Source organism: Hordeum vulgare, chromosome 1H (assembly GCF_904849725.1).
Source record: "Hordeum vulgare subsp. vulgare chromosome 1H, MorexV3_pseudomolecules_assembly, whole genome shotgun sequence".
In the NCBI taxonomy this organism is placed as follows: Eukaryota; Viridiplantae; Streptophyta; class Magnoliopsida; order Poales; family Poaceae; genus Hordeum; species Hordeum vulgare.
In genome coordinates, this window is record NC_058518.1 from 503,455,924 (window position 1) to 503,475,000 (window position 19,077).

The following is a 19,077-nucleotide window of genomic DNA, read 5'->3' on the forward strand; positions in this document are numbered from 1 at the left end:
GGTGGTTTACCGGAGACGAGAGGAAAAACGGGCGTCGCGGCAACGATTTTTAAAACACCGACAACGTTCGACGGTAGACCGAATACGGTGCCGCTACGGTCGACCGTTCGGGTACCAGACGAACTCCGATCGCGACAAAACTTGACAGGCGGCCTACCTATATTAAAATAACACCGCACGTCAAATCTCAACCCAATCAGAGAAAGTTTTACGCACACTTTAAAAACAAGGTTTCGACCGATGCCGCGGGCGCGTGCGTGTGCGGTATGGCTCAGAATGGACAACGACGAGAAACGACAACTAACATCGGATGTAGGTTTTGAAAACTGGCGGCAACGGAACGCTGATGCAATGCTGATGATGCGCATGATGCGATGATGATGCAACAAAAGAAAATAGCCACACGACGAAAAACGGAATAGAAGGGAATCTTCTGGAACGTCGGTCTCGGGCTGTCACAACTCTCCTACACTACAAGAGGATCTCGCCCCGAGATCCAAGAATGAAAGGGGGGAGAGGATGAGAAAGAAAAAGAGGTAAAAACTTAGTCGCTTCTTTGACAAACGAGTGACACCAACGATCCTTGAAAGGTTGCAAAGAGATGAGGACTGATATGAGAAAGAAGCAATAATTCACGGAAAATTTCGGCAGCACTTTGGTAGGAAAATGGGACAAAAAATTCGAAAAGGTAGGAGAATTTGACAATATTCATAACAAACAACTAACTAGAACAAGGGAACACCATGATCTTGATAGAACAACATGATATACCCAAAAGAGCAACATCACAAGGCCTCCGGAACAAGAGAATATGAACTAGCTCAAGCGGAAGAAGAGAATGAAGAAAAAATGACAACTATCAACACAAAAGAATTGAAGAGCCTCCGGACAAAGAATTGACGCACTAGTTGGAAAACCAACAACGAAGAACAAAATCGTAGTGGGCTTATGAAATTCATCTCAACATATATGAGGTGACAACCAACCACTAAAAGAAACAAGGATAGGTTGAAAGCAAAGATATGAAACTTCTTACACCAAGAGGAAACATTGATAACTTGGATTAATGACAAGCACCATGATAGCACAATCCATAGGAAAAGCTTTAGGTGAAATCCAAACCAAGATAGTTCAATGAAGAAATCATGGGTTGAAATATCTCATGATTAAAGAATTGGTGGGTTTAATTATCTCATTCTTGAAAGGGAAACTCTTCGAGGCTCCTACACTAACAAGAATGCTATAATACCACCTCAAAGGACAAAGAAAGAACAATTGCACATATAAATGCAAGAGAAAGGATAGTTGAGGTTCTCCAACAAGAATCTTGAAGAACACTTAAGAATGAATTGATATGATGATGAACCACCAAGAAGGACCTCCGTATACAAATGAATGATGCAAAGATATGAAGGTAGAAAAGAATAAGATTATGACCTTGCCAGGATTTAGATGAAGCCTCACAAAGAGATACTTGATAGAACTTGGAACTCCGGAGAAGAAAAGATAAGAACACTTGAGAAAAAGGAATTGATATCATGAGCCACTCCGGAAGAAGAATTGAAATCACTATGAAACATGAATAAGAATTATGTTATGCTTATCCTTCATCAAGTTTAACTGATGACAAGCAATGGATTTAGCGTAACACTTATTCCTCTTGAAAGAATCTTGAAGAGACAGAAAGAAAAGCACCACTTGAAGCATAATTGAATGCAGCACCGGTAAGAATTCACAATTGAATGGAAACACCCCGAATTAATGGATATACATGAGAATGAAGAGATCAAGGTCCACCTGAAATACAACTAGAACAAGGCACCGGACAAACGAGAGACGAACGAAGAGACAACAATTGAGAAGAATTGAGGATGAAAGTTGAAAGCTGAGAACGAAGAAGTCTTCTGAAATGATGGCCTTCGGAGGAACGAGAATGAAAACAACACTGAAAAGCACCGGATAGCAAGAAAGGGATACTCATGATTGACAACAAATTAGAGGATACACGAAGCTGAGATGACAGTCTTCACAAGAATGGAACAAGACTTGAGAGAAACACTCTTTCGAATTGCAAGCTGAGAATAATGACGAGAACAACACCAAGAATTACCGAGACACCCCGGAATAGAGAAGAATGAAAGGTTGAGCCAAATATGAGAATTAATTCAAATAGATCTTGAAGAAGGAATATGACTGATGAAATTCATACTTACGTCATAGTTGAAATAATTAGAGATCTCCGGAAAAGATTAAAAGAGCCAGGAAAGATCCTGGGAAAACATGTGGGTTATGGGCCCACTCAAAGAAACCACCATTAGAAAAGATTGCTAGAAAGATTGATATTGCACCGGTATGAAGAGAACTAGATGAGGTTGAGAACCTCGAAATAATTAAAAAGATTGGAAACAAAAACTTCTAAGATAGCTTCAACGCTCCGGATCGAAAAGAGAGGAATAAATAACAAGATAGGCCAGAAGAATTCCCAACATAGGAAAGAATTACAAGGATGAATGGATAAGATGACACGGACAACTAAATTAATTCACCGGAAAAAGATAACCAGGTTGAAGGAATGATGAACTAGAACTCCTAAGAATATACACAATGAATCACCGGGGTAAGAGAGAATAGAATAGACAGCGGAAGCAAAAAGAAAAGAAAACTCTTGGCTGAAAATTGAATCACTGAAGAAAAAGGGTGGGAGGGCGGGGAAAAACAAATACAACTCGGAACAGATGTGACAAACTCCGGCATAAAATGAGAGAATGATCTGCAAAATTGGAGAGGATGGAATTCACTGAAGAGAAGCACACCGGTATGAAAAGAATTGATACGATGACTCCGGTTGAAAAGGAATTGACACGATAATTGATATAGCAAAAGAATTAATACTCTCACAAAAATATGAGAACACCTCTTAGAAAAGATCTGAAATCACCACTTGACATCGAAGCAACTCGAATTACCATATTCAACAAAACAAAGGATGAGGCTTATGAAACAAGCCAGAACAAACTCATGAGAAAGATTTTGTCCGATATTTTCGTGGACAGGAATCCACTAGATGTCGAACCCCAACCTAACATCATGCATTTGTTGGAAGATTGTCCTATAAGCAACTACTTGAATTCCCACCTATGAATTGCCGAAATATCTGGTCATGCAATCTGGTACACGGATACAAGGAGTAATACCACACAACTCCTATACTAACCCGTCACCTGTATCACATCCGTCAACACACGACCAGAATCTCGGACCTTCATCTACAACAGACCCTCGTGATCACAACGATACAAAGTATGGCAGTACTCTCAAACAATCTGCACCAGTGCTGGGGACATCGGGGTTATCTCGCCACTACTAGTATTGAAGCAATTACGAACATCCTTCGTTCTGAGATACTAAGAAATCTGAATGATAACGATGTGCTCAAGAATCCCCTGGAGCTCAACTCCCCTGAAACTCAAAGCAGATAGGAGGCACCAAGACAGAACTCCGTCACATCGACATCATATAGATTCCAAAAATATCCGCGTGATCCTAAAAAAATTATTGAGTGAGAAGAGGAGTAGAATTAAATTATTACGTCAAGATTCCTCACCAGAGCATAGAAGAGGAGAAAAAAGAATCCTACTCTCCGATATATAACTAGACTCAAAGAAGTTTTTCACTAGACTCGACTCGGCCAAGTTCGATCAATCAAGGGGGGCTCCATGGTCGGTACTGCTCAGATACCAACTTGTCACGCCCAAGATGCGACCCTATCCTCAATTTGGCACGAGGGCCTCGTCAGGGATAGAAGTGCATCTCGTCGTGTCGCAAGAATGGATATCGTTACAAGTACATGTACTGAAAAGAAGAGACATATATAGAGTTGGCTTACACTCGCCACAAGCTACATCAGAGTCACATCAGTACATTACATAATCATCAAGAGTAAGAGCAGGGTCCGACTACGGACGAAAACAAACGAGAAAAGAAGAACGACGTCCATCCTTGCTATCCCAGGCTGCCGGCCTGGAACCCATCCTAGATCGATGAAGAAGAAGAAGAAGAAGAAGCAACTTCAAATGAACAATCAACGCGCTTGCGTCAAGTAACCTTTACCTGTACCTACAACTGGTGTTGTAGTAATCTGTGAGTCACAGGGGACTCAGCAATCTCATTTCCAAAGGTATCAAGACTAGCAAAGCTTAATGGATGAGGTATGGTTAAGTGGTGAGGTTGCTGCAGCGTTTAAGCATATATTTGGTGGCTAAACTTACGAGTACAAGAAATAAGAGGGGGAAGATCTACGTATAGCAGACGTGAACTACTGATGATCAAATGAATGATCCTGAACACCTACATACGTCAGACATAACCCCACCGTGTCCTCGATCAGAGAAAGAACTCACGAAAGAGACAGTCACGGTTACGCACACAGCTGGCCTATTTTTAATTAAGTTAACTTCAAGTTATCTAGAACCAGTGTTAAACAAAGTTTCCATGTTGCCACATAACCGCGGGCACGGCTTGCCGAAAAGATTTAACCCTGCAGCGATGCTCCAACTAGTCCATCACAAATTACCACAAGCCGCATAGAAATCCTCAATCAGAAAGCTCGCGATCTCGTCGGATTCCCTAGTGGAAAACCTCAACTCTGAGATTACCAAAGCATCACCGGAATCCCGATGCACAAGATATCTCGTCAAAGGTAAAACTAATCCAGCAAGGCCACCCGGTGTGTCGACGAACCCGATAGGAGCCGCTTATCTCGTTTTCAGGACACACCGTCTATGCATAGTGGATGGTAGCCAAACCTCGAGTTGCCTCGAGGTGGCACCGCCGACTGCTAGGTGGGTGGACCAACACTCATGCGGAGCACTGGCCTGGGGGGTTGATTAAATTATCCTCGGGGTCCGGAAAGTCCCTATGCAATTTTATTAGGTGATTAGGCAAATGTAGTACCAAAGTTGGGCCTTGCCAGACCAGCTTTAATCTAAAACGAATTATCAAGGGGGTCCCCATAACAACCACGATCGTGTTAGGAGCACTCAATTATGGAACATAACACTGGTAGCCGGAAACTAAGGGGGCAAAGGTGGAACAAAACACCAGGCTAGAAAGGCCGGGCCTTCCACCTTTTACCAAGTATATAGGTGCATTAAATTAAATAGCATTTAATATGGTGATATAACAATGAACCCATGTTATCACATGGAAGCGACATCACCTGCAGCTAGCAACGCTACACAGGGTTAGGCAAGCAGTAACATAGCCAATCAATGGTTTGCTAGGTTGAACAGGTTGAAGGGTTTCATGGCATTGTGGAGAGGCTGATATTCAACATGTGGTAGGTAACGAGACATAGCGACAGAAACAATAAAAACTAGCATGGCAATGATAGTAATGGTATCTAGGGAAATGATCATCCTGCCTGAGATCCCGCTTGGAAGAAGAATGACTCCGTGAAGCAGACGAACCGACGTAGTCGAACGGGCCCTCACATCCGACACGCTTGCGGAGCTCTATCGAGACGAAGCAAACCGGAAACACAAATCATCAAACGAAATTCACCACACGATACACAACACAAATGATGCATGCGCAGCTAAATACATGCAAGTCACGACATGACAAATCACACAATCAAATACTACACATTAAGTGAAGTTCAATATGCAACGAGTTGCATATTGACGAAACTCCACGTTAATTATTTAGTTCTATCCCGATTAGATATACGACAATATTGAATGTGGTTAAACATGGCAAGAGGTGAAGCGTAATTAAACTACCTATCTAGGCATTTTAAATGAGGTCGGAAATGACATATAGCATCTCCGAAACGACCTCACATGTTAATTTACAATTCTGTCCAGATCTGAACTAACACATTTAATTGGTTGGTAAACAGCAAAACAAATAGGTTCACGTGATTCTATGCGTCATTTCAAGCAATTTACACATAGAGATCATCTCCAGCGGAGCCACGGTTCAAAAGTTACAAGCACCGCAAGATATGATGGCATGAATGCAATATGTGTGCAACGATGGTCACGAGCACTTCAAAACATGCAACCAGCAAGGGAAAATGATACTACACGAGATTCTAAGCAAGTTTCATGTAGGACACGATCAAAACGGAGCTACGGTTCCACATCTACGAGCAAAACAAGAAAACACTACAATCTGCCAAAATCAGCCACATAGCTTTTTCTACGCCCCACAACTACGGCTACACAACTCCGATAAACTCAAGCAAGGCATGACACGAAAGAGGGCAAGAAGCACTACTACAAACAACTAACAACAACTAGCATGGCATCATGGATCACTAGGAAAAGAAGACACAAAATGGCATCTCACACACTATCTCAGACTTAGTGAAAATTACTCCTCATGAAAGTGCAGTTTTCGATCTGAAGCCATAATGACAGCAGCAAAACCATAAGCTACATGACTCTAAATGACATGAAAACTCACATCATGCTAGAGAAACACAAGGGCTACAACTAACTCCATTGGACCAACCTCAAAAGAGCTACAGAACAAAAGATACAAGCAAGACAAGACAGTAACAAAATATAACAGATTCCAGACTTAAAAATATTTCAGCACCTCCAAATCAGCACTATTTCTAGCAACTTGAGAGCAAGCAAACAACACCTAAACATGCATATCTATTGCAACCAAAAATACCACGGGCTAGACAAAGCATCCAAGATCAACTCTCTAGTTGACAACTTAATCAAACAAAGCACAGAATAATTCCTACGAAAATGACAAGAGGACAACATGGCAAAATATCGCGCGAACTAACTTACTCAAAAGCTAAAACTAATTGCACAGAAAAATCCCATGGATTTTTCTACCCCGAAAACATATAAAATATGTGGGGTTGCGCAACAAAAATAATGCCACACGAAAATGCGAGATAATTACCCATACACGGAAAAATAAACTAGCCACAATCCCTACACGCAAAAAAATACGAGTGACCGCTCTAAAATACATGGAAAAATGGTTCCTAAAACATGGACATTTATACTACGACATTCGGGCAAACCGGACACGCGCGAAAAATAAACTACGGGCAAAAACATTATAGGCAGCACACGATTCTAGGCATACAGCGCGTTAAACGACGTCAAACAAATATGCAAGTTGCAAATTCGGATTCTACGTAAAAATCTAATCAAGTTTCATATATAGATCATCTCGATCCGACGCTCGGTTAAATAAATACGACCGTTTGAAATATCTAATATTCCTGAAATAAATAAATCACAGGAATATGCTAAATTAATCCACGGGCCGAATAGGGGCATGCGCAACATAACTAAAACGTGCACATGGCGCTGGATAGAGAGGTTCTCACCTTGGGTCAACGGACCGGCCTGGTGGGGAGCTTGGGCCGAAGGCCTCGGGGGAGCCAGGCCGAGGGGGGCGAGCTGGGCCAGGCCTTGGCGCTGGGGCCCAAGCGGGGCGATGCGGTCAACGTGGGAAGGCCGAGCGCTGGCCTCGTCTCTGTCCCGATCTCGACAGGAGGAAGCGGGCGCTTCGGCGAGCGAGGTCGACGGCGGCTCGCAGGGCGGCGAGACGGGGCACGGCGCGGGGCGGCGCTGCACGGGCCCTTGGGTGGCGGCGGATCCACATCCATCATGGATCGAAGCTGCGGGCGATGGGGCGATGGAGTACGACGGGCTTGGGGCTGCCGAGGCTCCGGCCGGCGGGAGCTGGGTGCGGCGGTGGCCGTCGTGGCGAAGGTGAGGGGCACCGGATCCGGCCGGTGGCGTGGCACAAGGTGGCGGGGCACGGCGGCATCCGGCGTGAAACCGACGGCTCAGCGCGCTGCCGCTCGAGAGGCTGCTGCGCCCGGGAAGCTCGGGGCAGAATGGGGCGGCGGCCAGATGGCCTTTCGGGCAGGCCTGACCCGGGCTCGGGCGGGCCCGGTGGCCGGTGGGAGAGAGAGAGCGCTGGGGTGGCGGCTAGGGTTAGGTGGGCGGCACGGAAATCGAGGTGGAGGGGGTTGGCTGCCTAAACTGTAGTGGGGAACTATATATAGACAAATGGGGGGGGCTAGATTTAGTGAAATCTCGACCCGGATCCAACCGTGCGGTCGGATTCGGGTAATTTCGAACGCGGGAACGGTTAAGTGGCCGTGTAGGGTGGTTTACCGGAGACGAGAGGGAAAACGGGCGACGCGGCAACGATTTTTAAAACACCGACAACGTCCAACGGTAGACCGAATACGGTGCCGCTACGGTCGACCGTTTGGGTACCAGACGAACTCTGATCGCGACGAAACTTGACAGGCGGCCTACCTATATTACAATATCACCGCACGTCAAATCTCAACCCAATCAGAGAAAGTTTTATGCACACTTTAAAAACAGGGTTTCGACCGATGCCGTGGGCGCGTGCGTGTGCGGTCGGGCTCAGAACGGACAACGACGAGAAAAGACAACTAGCATCGGATGCAAGTTTTGAAAACTGGCAGCAACGGAACACCGATGCAATGCTGATGATGCGCATGATGCGATGATGATGCAACAAAAGAAAATAGCCACACGACGAAAAACGGAATAGAAGGGGAATCTTCTGGAACGTCGGTCTCGAGCTGTCACAAGCCCCCTTGCCACCATCTCCCTGGGACCCAGCACAATGCATGCTACCAACCGTTCCCCTAGGAGTATGCATTTAGCACTTTTCGGAAGTTTTATTCCGTTTGGACACCGTTTAAAATCCTCCTCTGAAAAGGGTCAAAAACACAAAAAACATGAACTGGCACTTGGCACTGAGTTAATAAGTTAGTCCCAAAAATATCCAAAGTTTGACAAGATAATAGGATGGAACCATAAAAAATTATAGATACGTTGGAGACGTATCAAGCATCCCCAAGCTTAACTCCTGCTCGTCCTCGAGTAGGGAAGTGATAAAGACTGAATTTTTGATGTAGAATGCTACCTAGCATAGTTGTCCTTTGTAACTTCTTTCATGTGACATGAATGTTCAGATCCGTAAGATTCAAAACAATAGTTTGCTATTGACATGAAAACAATAATACTTCAAGCAAACTAGCAAGGTAATCATGAACTTTCGAAATAACAAGGCCAAAGAAAGTTATCCCTACAAAATCATATAGTCTAGCTATGCTCCATCATCCCCACACAACTAATTTAAATCATGCACAACCCCAATATTGGTCAAGTAATTGTTTTCGCACTCTTACTTTCTCAAACCTTTTTGAACTATCACGCAATACATGAGCGTGAGCCATGGATATAGCACTATAGGTGGAATGGAGTGTGGTGGTGGTTGTGAGGCAAAAAGGAGGAGATGGTCACATTGGCTCGTCGTATTAAAGGGCTATGGAGATGTCCATTAATGGATATCAATGTGAATGAGTAGGGATTGCCATAAAAAGGATGCACTAGAGCTATAAGTATGTGCAAGCTCAAAAGGAGAACTAGTGGGTGTGCATCCAACTTGCTTGCTCACGAAGATCTAGGGCAATTTGAGGAAGCCCATCCTTGGAATATACAAGCCAAGTTATATAATGAAAATTCCCACTAGCATATGGTGGTGACAAAACAAGAGGCTCTCAATCATGAAGAACATGGTGCTATTATGAAGCACAAGTGTGGAAAAAGATAGTAGCATTGTCCCTTCTCTCTTTTTCTCTTTTTTTATTTGGGCTCTTTGGCCTCTCTTTTTTTCTCTCATTTTTTTATTTGGGATCTTTGGCCTCATTTATTTATTTATTTCCTCACATGGGACAATGCTCTAATAATGCCGATCATCACACTTTTATTTACTCACAGCTCAAAGCTTAGAACGATGATAACTCTATAGGAAATGCCTCCAGCAGTGTCCTGGGATGTGCAACGACCTAGCTTGGCGTATGACGTTGAAACATCTCGCTAGCTATCTTACGATCATTCAATGGCAATATAAGAGTGACGGCACAAGTCATGAGGCGGAACGGTGGGAGTTGCATGGCAATATATCTCGGAATGTCTATGAAAATGTCATAGTAGGTAGGTATGTTGGCTGTTTTGAGGAAGGCATATGGTGGGTTTGTGCACCGGCGAAAATTGTGCGGTACTAGAGAGGCTAGCAATGGAGGAGGCTGAAAGTGCATCTATACCATGGACTCACATTAGTCATGAAGAACTCACATACTTGTTGCGAAAGTTTTTATTAGTAATCGAAACAAAGTGCTAAATGCATACTCCTAGCTAGTTGCGGCGAATCGGGGTGGGGGGGGGGGAGGGGGTAAGAATGTCCTTGGGGCGGCAGTGACTACGTTTCCCCGTCTCTTACAGAAGGTGACATACTGAATTAGACTTTAACATTGATTATATATCATTGAAAAAGAATATTGTACTCCCTCCGTCTCGGTAGCCATCTTACGAAAATCAAATAATCTTAAAACGTTAAGGCACATTACAGTACTAGTACTACTAGTTGCATACATATTAACTAAACCTTATTTATTAAATAAAGAACCAATGCATGCAATTTACGTGGCACATTTTGTGGATTTGAAGAGGTCTCCTAATTAATAGCACGCTTTCACTTGAGAAAAGAATAATGTGATTGACTTCCACTATAATTTAATTTCTTGTTCTATTCAAACTCTCGTGTCTAGGTTGCAGTGTATGTTCTAAAATGCCTAATGCAATAAGACGGAGGGAGTACATCATAACCAACCTACGGAGCTGAACCGAATGGATATGTGATGAATATTGAGCACGAGAATATATACGGCACAATCGTTGTGCGTGGTGGGCCTCCATCCGTAAGCACTTGCCCGTAAGTCTGTCTACCAATTTTGATCTATAAATATTGCATACCGCCACACTGATGAAGCAAGTAGTAGTACTCCACTCCACTAGCACTCTCTAGGTGAAACGATATGGGCTCTTCTTCCTCGCAACACGCACGGCAGGTAGCCGCTTGGTTGCTACTACCGCTGCTATGCTTTTCCATGCTGTTATCCAGAGCAAACGGTGGAGGGTCTCGCAAGGCAAGTAATTAATATGCATGCACGCACAACTCTTGTTTAGGTGCCCCGAGCTAGCTTAATTAGCTGATTAAGGCTCCGTTTGGATTATCGTTTGGATGTTGAATACATTTGTAAAACGATACACACCTCCACGCGTCGTTTTTCTTCCAGGCAAAAGTTACACTCTGACCGCTATTATACAAATGTAAATTAAATCCGGACGTAATATCTTATATGCATTCCAAACGCGCCCTAACCATGCATATCTTCCTCTTCAGATATACATAGCTTACCTAGGGGATGTGAAGCATGGGCACCCGGACGAGGTCGTGGCCTCGCATCATGACATGCTCACCACTCTTCTCCAAAGGTGCGTAACTAATTACTTGCTAGGTTCTTCTTCAGCTCGTCCCTATAGCTAATTAAGGTAACTTATAGAACCAAATTAAATTTGTTTTACTACTATTTGCACCCTTTTAGCAAGGAGGATTCTTCGGCCTCCATGGTCTATAACTACAAGCATGGTTTCTCGGGCTTCGCCGCCATGCTCACCGCAGACCAAGCAACAAGGCTTGCAGGTTCATCGATTGTCATTGTCTCAGTTTTGCTTGCATAATATTAGTACTACTTAACCACTACCCATAATTAGTTCATAAATATATAGGTGACATTTTTTGTATGACACACAAAATAAACACTCTAACAATACTTTTGAGACAAATCATCATTCTTTCCCCAAGTTCCAATAATGTAAACATTTAAAATTCATTGAAAAGAATAGCACGCTATATATAGTGTCTCAGCAATGTCTCGCTAAAGAAATCAGTGTATAAAACCTCACCAGTAGCACACCATAACACACTAATAGCGTATTTTAAGGGTGGTGCTATTTTGCTTTACCATGCATGCTATTCTTTTTTCGTTGTTAAAATTACATTTGGCAGTTTTGTATGTTTAACTAGAGGTATGACAAAAGTGTATGCTATATTTCTGTTGTATATGAACCAAGTATGTGATGCTGTGCAGAGTTTCCTGGAGTCATCAGTGTTGAACCGAGCAAAACGTACAAGACCACCACCACACATAGCTGGGATTTTCTTGGGCTCAACTACCCGTCCTCCCACACACCGGCCAGTGAGCTACTAAAGGCAACCAACTATGGAGAGAATATAATCATCGGCATGGTTGACACAGGTCGGTACATATCATATCGAAGTGCCATGACTACTTTACTTGCGCTTTCTTCAAATAACCCGGCCGGCCACTAACTAATAATAGTACTACTGATTGATGGAACAAGCAGGGGTCTGGCCGGAGTCGAGAAGCTTCAGCGATCAAGGGTATGGGCCGGTGCCATCAAGGTGGAATGGAAAATGCGAGGTTGGGCCAGACTGGGGAAGCAACAACTGCAGCCGGAAGGTCATCGGCGCACGGTTCTACAGCGCCGGGGTCCCCGAAGAGTACTTCAAAGGGGACTCGCTGTCGCCCCGTGACCACAACGGCCACGGCACACACACAGCCTCCATCGCGGCTGGCTCCCCCGTGGAGCCGGCAGCTGCCAGCTTCCATGGCATCGCTGCCGGGCTCGCGCGGGGAGGCGCGCCACGCGCTCGCCTCGCGGTGTACAAGTCCTGCTGGAGCGACGGCACTTGCTTCGAGTCGACCGTGCTGGCCGCCGTCGACGACGCCATCCACGACGGGGTGGACGTTCTGTCCTTGTCCCTCGTAATGAGCGAGAACTCGTTCGCTGCGCTGCACGCGGTCAAGAAGGGGATCGTCGTGGTGCACACCGCCGGTAACAACGGGCCTGCGATGATGACCATCGAGAACACATCACCGTGGGTCATCACCGTCGCGGCGACGAGCATCGACCGCTCGTTCCCGACGGTGATCACGTTGGGAAACAGCCAACAAATAGTGGTACGTGAACGTAACGCACCCACTCTACATCAAAATTACTACAAGCGACTATATATATACCGTAGCGTGATATCCACGTACGCTGCCCGTTTTGCAGGGACAGTCTCTCTATTACCAAGTGAAGAACAGCTCAGCATACAAGAGCGATTTCACCAATCTTATATGTACATCGTCGTAAGTAAAAACAAAAAACATTCCCGACCCTTTTGCATTCTTCACCACGAAATGTAGCAATGTAGGGTTCCTTTTTAGTTCAAACAAACAAACTAGCTTTTGAAAAACCTGTTCAATTGTTGGACTACCCCCTAACCCTCTTTGGTTCAACTTTCTCTTTTGAAAAACTAGTTCATTTTGTTTAACTAAAGAGGGTAAAAAGGTATCCTAAAGATTACCCATTTGCATTGCACCCTACAACAATGCACACAACACTATTTTGTTCATGGTAGGCCAAATTAAATCTCGAGCCCAAAAGGAGTTTATACTTTATACATAGCAGAAGTTGTGTCGGCCCAGCGCAATTCTAGGAGATACCTCAACTTGTTTTTGTGAATTTAGTTGTACCCCGGAGAATCTTAAAGGCAACGACGTGAAAGGGATGATCCTGCTCTGCAATGACAAAGGGGCCAGTTTCTTCACGGCGGCACAGTACATCGTCGACAATGGAGGGTCCGGACTCATCAGCTCGCTAAGAATCGTGGATGACCTATTCAACATTGCAGAAGCTTGCCAAGGCATCGCCTGTGTACTTGTCGACATCGACGATGCGGACAAGATATGCCAATACTACGAGGACTCAAGGTACAACCATACTCTAAGAGTAAACCTTCATTTTAACTTTTTAAGAAGTGAAAATGGAGATGCGATCCCCAGCCGGGCTGTCTGCGTTGTACTCTGCATTGCATCGAACCAATCACATAGCCATAACCGTATGTTCGACACTATTTGATTTTGTTTTGGAAGCAGCAACCCCCTTGCAAAGATTGAACCAGCACGCACCGTTACGGGCAATGAGATTCTGGCCCCAAAAGTGCCGACCTTTTCCTCCAGAGGCCCATCGGTTACTTACCCCGCCATTCTCAAGGTGTGTACCGTGGCAGCTGCATGACTTTGTTGTACTCCCTCCGTTCCTAAATATAAATTTCTTTAGAAATTCCATTAGAGAACTACATACGAAGCAAAATAAGTGAATTTACACTTTAAAATATGTCTATATACATCCGTATGTAGTCTTTTAATGAAACCTTTAAAAAGACTTATATTTAGGAACATAGGAAATATATATCATCACACCTGATGCTGCTGTGGTTTTTCTTGTTTAACAGCCTGACATAGCTGCACCTGGAGTCAACATCTTGGCCGCAAAAAAGGATTCCTACGCAATTATTTCAGGGACGTCCCAGGCAGCCCCTCATGTAGCGGGCATCGTCGCCCTGCTGAAAGTCCTGCACCCAGACTGGTCTCCCGCGGCACTGAAATCAGCCATCATCACCACTGGTTCGTGATAATTTAACAACCAGCAACTAGCATATGCTTTAACTTTGTACAAACAGAACGACGTAAGATTACTTGTTCATGCGCTTGTGTTGCTTACCCCTCCTTAATTTCTTGATTTTGCATGTTAAAATAAATTAAGCCCATGTAACCGATGAACGCGGCATGCCGATATTGGCACAAGCGTCATCACAGAAGATTGCTGACCCGTTCGACTACGGAGGAGGGAACATAAATCCTTGTGGAGCGGCTCATCCCGGCCTCATCTATGACATCGATCCAAGCGACTACAACAAATTCTTCAAATGTCCCATCGGCACTAAGAAAGAGCCCGGGACTTGCAACACCACAACCACGCTACCGGCATATTACCTCAACCTACCATCCATCTCGGTTCCAGATCTCAGGCAACCCATCACCGTGTATAGGACAGTGACCAACGTCGGTGAGGTCAATTCTGTGTACCATGCCGCAGTGCAGAGCCCGATGGGAGTCAAGATGGAGGTCTTCCCACCTGTTCTTATGTTCGACGCTGCCAACAAAGTTCAGACGTATCAGGTGAAGCTGTCCCCTATGTGGAAGTTGCATGGGGACTACACATTTGGTAGCCTTACTTGGCATAATGACCAAAAAGCAGTAAGGATTCCAGTTGTGGCCCGGATTACAACTCAAGAAATCTAGGCGGATGTTGCATAATGAAATAAAAATGCCATTTCTATTTCTTTAATAAAAAATAGACCCACATCACAGTGGCTAGGAAACCATGCCACCTAACATGTGGGCCTTTCTCTCTCTCTCTCATGATATGAGGTGTTTGAAATTTTATTACAGAAGAGGATGAGTTGCAAAAATCAAAAGGATACCTATAAATATGCTATTGCTATATTTTAGTTGCCTTAAAGCTTTGAACATTTTTGTCGTGTTGAATTTCAGACTACTAAGTCGAAATGCACAGTTTGAAGATGTGTATTTGTACTGAAATGCCATTGCAATTTTAGTTTGTAATGAGGGGCATTGTCGGTGCTAATCGAAATGCTAAAAGATAAGAATAAAATTTAAGAAAAAAAGGGAAATAGAAAATAAACACCCTCTTAGTAACTCTACCATTTAGAACAAAAACCTAACAAGATGGACATGTGACAGTTCTATTTCAAACTAGAATTTTGGTGCTTAAATATGGTTCAATGTGAGGTGTTCGCGGAGGTTGTCGCGGGTTTGGTCGCAAACCTCCCCCATGACGGCCAATACCTCCTAAGATTGTCCCAAAGCAGCCGGTGGTCACGTTGTCGGCGATGACTCGCGGAGGGACGGCTAACGGGGTTGCATCTACGGCCTCGACCTCGACCATCGCTTTGCCGGAGGCGGCAACGGCGGCGGTTAAGGAACTCGCGGCGGTGGCAATACCACATGTGGCATCAGTTGAGGATAGAGATAGGCTGAGTGAGAAGTGTAGCGATAAAGCGGACAACGCGCGGGCTAATAAGGCGGCTCGCAAGAAAGAAAAATTATGATTTTATAGATGCGGGGAGGCTGGTCACTGGTATTATGTGATATATGTTTTAAACCTGGACACACTCGTACGCTTGTCCGCTACTCATGGCTCCTAAGCCGGTTGTGACCATCTATGGAGTCAGTCATAGCAGACTCATGTTTTTTTAAACTCCTCATACAATTTCATAATGATAGCAAGACAAGCTAAATTGGCGACTACTCGGGAGGCGACTCGCGAGGAGATCGCTGTCCCGGCGGAGGGGAACCCGGGGTCTGCATCTGAGGATGAGATCCAGGAGATCTTTCCTCGCAGGACTACTGCTAGCGGCCAGGGAGATTGCTGCTCTGCCGGCGGCGGCTCTGTTCAGATCGGGGAGGGGTCTAGAACATGTACCGCTCATCGCCGGTGGGAGGTTGTTTTCCTCGCTTCGTCCTCGGAGTTTTTGGGAGATCGAACGGGATTCATCATCCTCCACCTATCATCTCTGTGGATTACCATTAGAGATGCACAAGGAGACATTTTGACGGGTCGATATCTGCAAAATGATGAATTCCCCATGGCAGGACAGATTCTTGAGATCGATGGCTTTCGTTTGTTAGTGCAGGAGCAGTCGGATATAGGGAATCCTCGCAAGGAATCGGTGAGTGATCTTTCGCCCCCTGTTCGTTTTGGTGGACGGTTCTGGGTTCTTGCCGAGCAGGATGATATGCTGGATGACGAGCATGGTGATGGGCTGGCGGAGGTGCAAACGCCGGTAGTCCTGTCCCCATCTACCCCTTCCCCGTCGACGGCGCTGCTCCAGGAACGCAAGGTGCGACGAGATCCAATATTCGCGAGGAAGAAGATGGAGATTGCACCCCGAAAGCCATGGATCGGGCCAATTCCTAAGGTAACTCACCAGCCCCTTACGTTATCTGATTTTTTCAAACCGGACTGTTGGATCAAGTGTACCAAGAGTAAACGGAAGGCGACGAGTGATGTTCGGCCGTCGGGGTCGGCGTTAATCGTGACTTCAGCGCGTGATTCCAGGGAGACTTTTTTGAATATTATGGTCGCGGCAGCTGGGCCTGTTGTGATACCGAATTACACAGACTCGCAAGGGACAAAGGATGGGTATATGGCCCAGGAGAATTTCCCTGTGCAGCCCGATTCAGAGTTAGACTCGAACTCGACTGGGTATATGGCCCAGTTTATATCAGGCAGGGATGTTTCGATCGAGACCGCAACTATCGGCGGAGGCTCCTTGTCGAAACACCTCGCTCGTCCATGTTCGCTGCCGCCAGAGGCTAGGGTTCGAAGGCTAGCGACTGGATTCCCTCGACTGGGACCGGGGAGGGCGCTCAGGGTGCCGCCTCATACTGGTTCTATTGCACTCAGTATGGCGGGACGGGGATCCAAGCAACCGGCGATGCAGCGTCAGTCAGGGCAGCAGTTGGGGCAGGGGAATCCGCCTGTAGCTAAGGCTACGACGACGGCCCAGCGCTAGCGGGCAAGTCTCACGCCAATACACACGCTGGGAAACCGCTCACTGCTGCTGCCGGGCAAGAGAAAGAAAATGCTCAGGATAACCGCACTCAACATCGCGGCCGCTGGGGCGATGACGGTTTTCCCGGGTATGGCGATGGGCAGAATCGTGGAGGATCGTCCTCTAGAGGTGGTCGTGGGTATGCTTGGCATAACAATGGTGCTGCTGGTAATGGTTTTCATGCACCTCCGGGACAGTTTGTTCCGGGGCCTTCTGGTCCTTCCAATCCAAAGAGAGGAGGTTATCGGCAACATTGGATTGGCAGAGGAGGCAGGAGGAAGCCTAGACCTCCTGTCCTAAGTCCGGAGCAGCCAGCCGACCTTAATGATTCTACCATGGTGGCTATGACGGAAACAGTTCAGGAAGTGGCTGATTCGTCTCTGCCTGACCAGAGCCTGGTGAGCGCCAAGGGTGACGGAGCAGAGAGACCGTCTAAGTAGGCACGTAAGAAGGAGAAAATGGTGTGTTATCGTTGAAGTGAGACAGGGCATTTTGTCTCTGAGTGTAAGGCCGAGCTATGCGTGTATTGCTTGAAGCCTACACATGGCGCTGCTAAGTGTCCTCTTACGATTGGGCCTTTACCAGTCGCTATGATCTATGGTGTTTCAAGTCAAGATTTGATGTTTTTTGAGTCACCGGCTGCTACGACAACTATTCATGCTCCTGATGCTGGCTTCACAGGTACGGTAACGGTGACTCGGGGGGTGCTGACTGTGGAACAGATAGTGCAGCAACTTAAGGAGCTAGTGTCCTCAACTTTCAGATGGGAACCGGTTTTGATAGCGGATAATGTTTTCAAGGTCGTTTTCCCTACCAAGGAAGATTTAGCCCGCCTGCTTAAGTTTGGGATGTGCAGGGTTGCTAGCACGAGTATTGTGCTTGAGTTTGACGCCTGGAAATGCGAAGAGCCTAAGGGGAGACCTTTACCCTAGATTTGGGTGCATTTTGCAGGAGCTCCATCCAGAGCGACCAATGATTTTCTGGTTACATGGAGTTTGGGCTCGCTTATTGGTAAGACTGAGGAGGTAGACATGGTTTATACTAGAGCCAAAGTTGTTGCGAGAATGTTGCTTAGTGTTCTTGATATTGAACTAATTCCAGATGAGGTTATTTGGACCTTTGAGGGCTTGAGGTATACTCTCCAGCTGGAAATTGAGAGCCCTACACTGTTTGATGTAACTGACACAGATAAATATACTCACATGACTGATGGAGATGATGCGAGTGGATCCAAAGATAATGCAGAGGGGCCAAATGACACAGGTCCTAATGGCTGCCCTAAGCAGACAACTGCTTCACAGCAAAAGCAGCCTAATCTTGGCGCTGGTAATGGCCCAAGCAACTCTGCTATACACCAGGATTTGTGGTTTGGTGCTTTTCAACCCACTTCCGCGCCGGCAAAACTTGGTTCTCGGGAGGCGTCCATTCAGCCAAGTTTGCCAAGATTTTTGGGAAAGACTCCCAGGAGCAACAAAGGAAGTGAGCAGTCTAAATCCGTGTTGAAACCGCTGTCGCTGGAGGAGTATTTGGTGGGAGCTAAGGCTGCGTCTAATATGCTCGATGCTGTGCATGGTGCACCTGCTCCGTCTACTGGAGTCATACCTGCGAGCACTGATATTGCTTGCATGGAAGGAGGGATTGCAGCTGGGC

At 45.7% G+C, this 19,077-nt stretch overlaps 1 protein-coding gene across 1 annotated transcript; it reads left to right on the plus strand.

Moving 5' to 3' along the window:
* Window positions 1-10,867: 10,867 nt before the first annotated feature.
* LOC123450739 (subtilisin-like protease SBT3.5) lies at window positions 10,868-15,204 on the plus strand. Its single transcript, XM_045127849.1, has 10 exons — window positions 10,868-11,020; window positions 11,278-11,369; window positions 11,480-11,577; window positions 12,026-12,193; window positions 12,303-12,919; window positions 13,017-13,093; window positions 13,475-13,717; window positions 13,883-14,000; window positions 14,242-14,413; window positions 14,553-15,204. Exons 1-10 carry the CDS (start codon window positions 10,910-10,912, stop codon window positions 15,089-15,091), a joined length of 2,235 nt encoding a protein of 744 aa, XP_044983784.1. The 5' UTR covers window positions 10,868-10,909; the 3' UTR covers window positions 15,092-15,204.
* Window positions 15,205-19,077: the final 3,873 nt, after the last annotated feature.